Genomic DNA, 3,606 nt, shown 5'->3' on the forward strand with positions numbered 1-3,606 from the left:
GATCTTTAGATTTTTGTGGCAATGATTTTTGAATAATGGCACAACATCCTGCTTCTAGCTCCACAATTCCTTGTTCTTTTAATCTTCTCTTCTTGGTCAACAAATCCTTCATAAATCTGGCATAAGTAGGCATTTGTTCCAAAGCTTCAGTGAATGGAATACTTATCTCTAGTTGTTTTAGAATTTCACAGAATCTGATAAACTGTCCTTCTATATTCTTTCTGGAGGGAGCATGTGGATAAGGTAAATCTACAATTGGAACACTTCTTTTTTCATTCTCTTTTTCCTTTTTTTCTTTTCTTCCTGTACCCTATCATTTTTTTCTTTCACTTCTCCCTCTTCACTCTTGTTTTTTTCTTCCTCTTCTTTTTTTTCTTCCCTGTCAATTTTTCTTTCCTCACTCTCTATGTCTCTTTCCTTACTTTGTAGATTATCACAAATCCCCTTTCCTACAACTACTCCACTTCTTGTAGTGATTGACTTACATTTCTCCATGAGTTCCCTCAACTCTTGTGTAAGTTGCTTAATTTGTGTCTCAAAATTCTCAACGTTCTTCTGCACAACCAACATGGTGTGTGTAAATTTTTTTGTAGAATCTTCCATTTTGCTCATTCTCTCTTGGGACACATGATCTAATAGTTGGAGTTGTTGAAAAGTTCCTTGCTTTCCTTGATCTTCCATGTAAAAAGCTTTTTCTTCAAAAGAATTATTTTGGTAAGCACATTGCTCACTGGAATGCTCACCTCCACACAGTTCGCACCTTAATTCTTGATTCTGCCTTTGAATAACATGTAATTGTTGAGACAATTTCGCCATTTGTGTGGTTAACTGCTCAACCTGTTGTGTCAAAATTTGATTTTGAGCCAATAATGTATCTTCAATCCATCCTTTCTTCCGAGTACTTCGTCCATCATACTGGTCTTGAGAATCTGTTGATGCCAATCCATTAAAAATCCTCGTTGCTTGTTCGGCATCAAGAGTCATCATTGTGCCACCAGCTGCGGCATCAGTTGAGCAATATCTTCAAACCCATGATTTGGGCATTTTCTCAATATCATCTTAAATCTTTCCCATGTCTCACAAAAAGACTCCTCTGCTCCTTGTCTGAACATAGAGATTTCAGACTTAGCTTTAATGTAGCGAGAGATTGGAATAAATCTTTGCAGAAATTTTTCTTCTACATCCTCCCAGCTCGTCAGGCTCTGATTTGGAAGTGAACTAAGCCAATCCTTAGCTTTTCCTGCCAATGAAAAAGGAAACAAGCGCATACAAACATTATCAACATCATCTGATTCAAAGCTCATTACTCCCACCAATTCTTAAAATGTATTCAAATGTGAATATGGATCTTCATGCTCCATTGCTGTGAATTGATGGGCACTGATAAGAGTAAGAAAATTGGGATTTATTTCCAAGGCGTTAGCGGTAGCAGGTATTGCGATACTAGAATAATGCCGTGGTCCTTGGTATATGACATAATCTCCAAGTGTCTTCTTGGCTTATTCTTCTGCCATGTTGCTTTCCTAAAATAGTAGTGGGAAAGAAGAAAAAAAAAATAGAGTATATTTTAATTTTAATTTTTTATTTATTTATTTTTATTTTTATTTTAACAAATAAACAGAAATTTAAATTGCTAACTAAAATAAAATCAATAACTGCCTAAACTATAAATTAAAACTTAAAATAAAATAAAACAAAACACTAAAATGACACTAAGAAAATAAAACAAAGATATTAAAAAAAAAGAAATAAAATAAAAAATATTACAAAAATAAAAATAAAAATAAAATTATATAAATAAAATAAAATAAAAACTAAAACAGAATAGAAGGAAACAATGAAGACGAGAAATAACTAAAATCAAGAAATAAAAACAGAATAAAATAAATACTAAAAATAAAAAAAAAATAGAATAAAACAAATAAAACAAAACGTAAACAACTAACTTATTTTAAAGATACTACGTAAACTAACGTAAAAATAAAAGCTAAAACTAGTAATAGATAAATAATTAAAACAAATAAATAAAAACTACCTAAACCTAAAAAGAACTAAAATAAAATCAAAACAAAAATCAAACTAAATCTGAAAATAAATAGAAATAACTAAAATCAAAATAAGAATTAAAATAATAACAGCAAATCAGCAAACGAAAAATAAAAATAAAAAATAAAAAAATCAAATAACTGAAAAGTAAAGAGAATCAGAGAGATAAAATCATATTTTTGTTCAATCCTCTCTTCTTAAGAAGTCATCTAGCATTTTGTTAAAATTTTTATCTACAGTCTTGCTTCATTTGCTGGATCTGCCCCCTGAATAATAGAACCTGTCCCCAGGTCAAAAATACATAACCTGCAAAATGATTAGGAGGCATATAAGATTTTTTATTCAGGCTAAACTTGATGACTTTTTACGGCAAGTGCACCGCGTTTGTCAGAAGTAATAATTGTTCCTAAGGACGGATATCGATCCCACAAGGAACAATGAATTATCAAGTACAATAATCGCTAAATATAGAACAAAAAAATTAAAAGTGTATTGAAAGTGGTTGTGTTGGCGATGATCAATAAGAAAACAGACAAAAAATTAATTGTTTCAATTGGAAAAATAGGGATTAGGTTTCATCTCTCTCACTCTCATGTATTTTGATTAGCATGTCAATATTAAGTTCTTTAATTGAAATTGATGCCCGTATAAAAATCATTTATATTGATTCCTCGCATATAAAATCCTTAAGAATGTTCCCTAACTATCGATCCCTCGCATAATTATAAGAACAACTTAGAACGAAGCTCAGACGTTTAATAGCAATTAACATTTCAAGTCTATTCCTAGGACTCAAATATGTTAAGTATTGTTGTTTAGGTCCGAACCCTAAAAATACCTCCCGGTCAGATTTAAGATTCTCAATTTGTCACGGAAAATTAAAAGTAAAACAACAATACCAATAATCAATCAAGAATTGAATATTAATATATAAAATATCACCTCAATACATAAGAGTTTGAGTAGATTACTCCCAATCCCAAAGGGTAGAATTAGCCACGCATACTTCTATCACCTTCCATTCTCCCAATTGGGTTACAATTCACTCTATGGTGTTTTCCTCTCAATCTGGCACACTAGGGTTGAACCTCTAGCCCCCTATTTATCCTAATTTTCTAGGGTTAGGTTCCTTCTTGTGTCGCGCTAATGGGCTAAGTGATAAAACATAAAAAAAGGCCCAATCTTTCTTTGCATCTTTTTCCATTCTGGGACCTTCTATCCTTTTCTTTTTAGCTCAAATTATTATCCTTTGCTCTAAATCTTCAATCCTCCCTAGAAATCTGCAATTAACACCAAATTTGGGAATAAAATGCTCTTATTCAAATAAACATCATAAAAAATGTAAAAAGGTATAAATTCATAAATTAGGGATTATTTTTTTTGTAAATTAGCAATAAATCTTCATAAGTGTCTATATTTTAATATGAAATGTTACGAAAATTAGACACTTATCACTGGTTCACTCCAAATCCAGAGCTACATCCAGTCTTCTCAGAAACCTTGAGGAAATCCACTAAGCAATCACAACTTGATCACTTAGAACACAACCAAGAAAGTGAC

At 31.4% G+C, this 3,606-nt stretch overlaps 1 protein-coding gene and 1 pseudogene across 1 annotated transcript; one reads left to right on the top strand and one right to left on the bottom strand.

Moving 5' to 3' along the window:
• Window positions 1-249: 249 nt before the first annotated feature.
• LOC137838130 (uncharacterized) lies at window positions 250-984 on the bottom strand. The gene has a single exon (XM_068647370.1). It carries the CDS (start codon window positions 982-984, stop codon window positions 250-252), a length of 735 nt encoding a protein of 244 aa, XP_068503471.1.
• Window positions 985-1,026: 42 nt separating this feature from the next.
• LOC137811528 (small nucleolar RNA R71) lies at window positions 1,027-1,132 on the top strand (annotated as a pseudogene).
• Window positions 1,133-3,606: the final 2,474 nt, after the last annotated feature.

This window comes from Phaseolus vulgaris, chromosome 11 (genome assembly GCF_000499845.2).
Source record: "Phaseolus vulgaris cultivar G19833 chromosome 11, P. vulgaris v2.0, whole genome shotgun sequence".
Taxonomy (NCBI): Eukaryota; Viridiplantae; Streptophyta; class Magnoliopsida; order Fabales; family Fabaceae; genus Phaseolus; species Phaseolus vulgaris.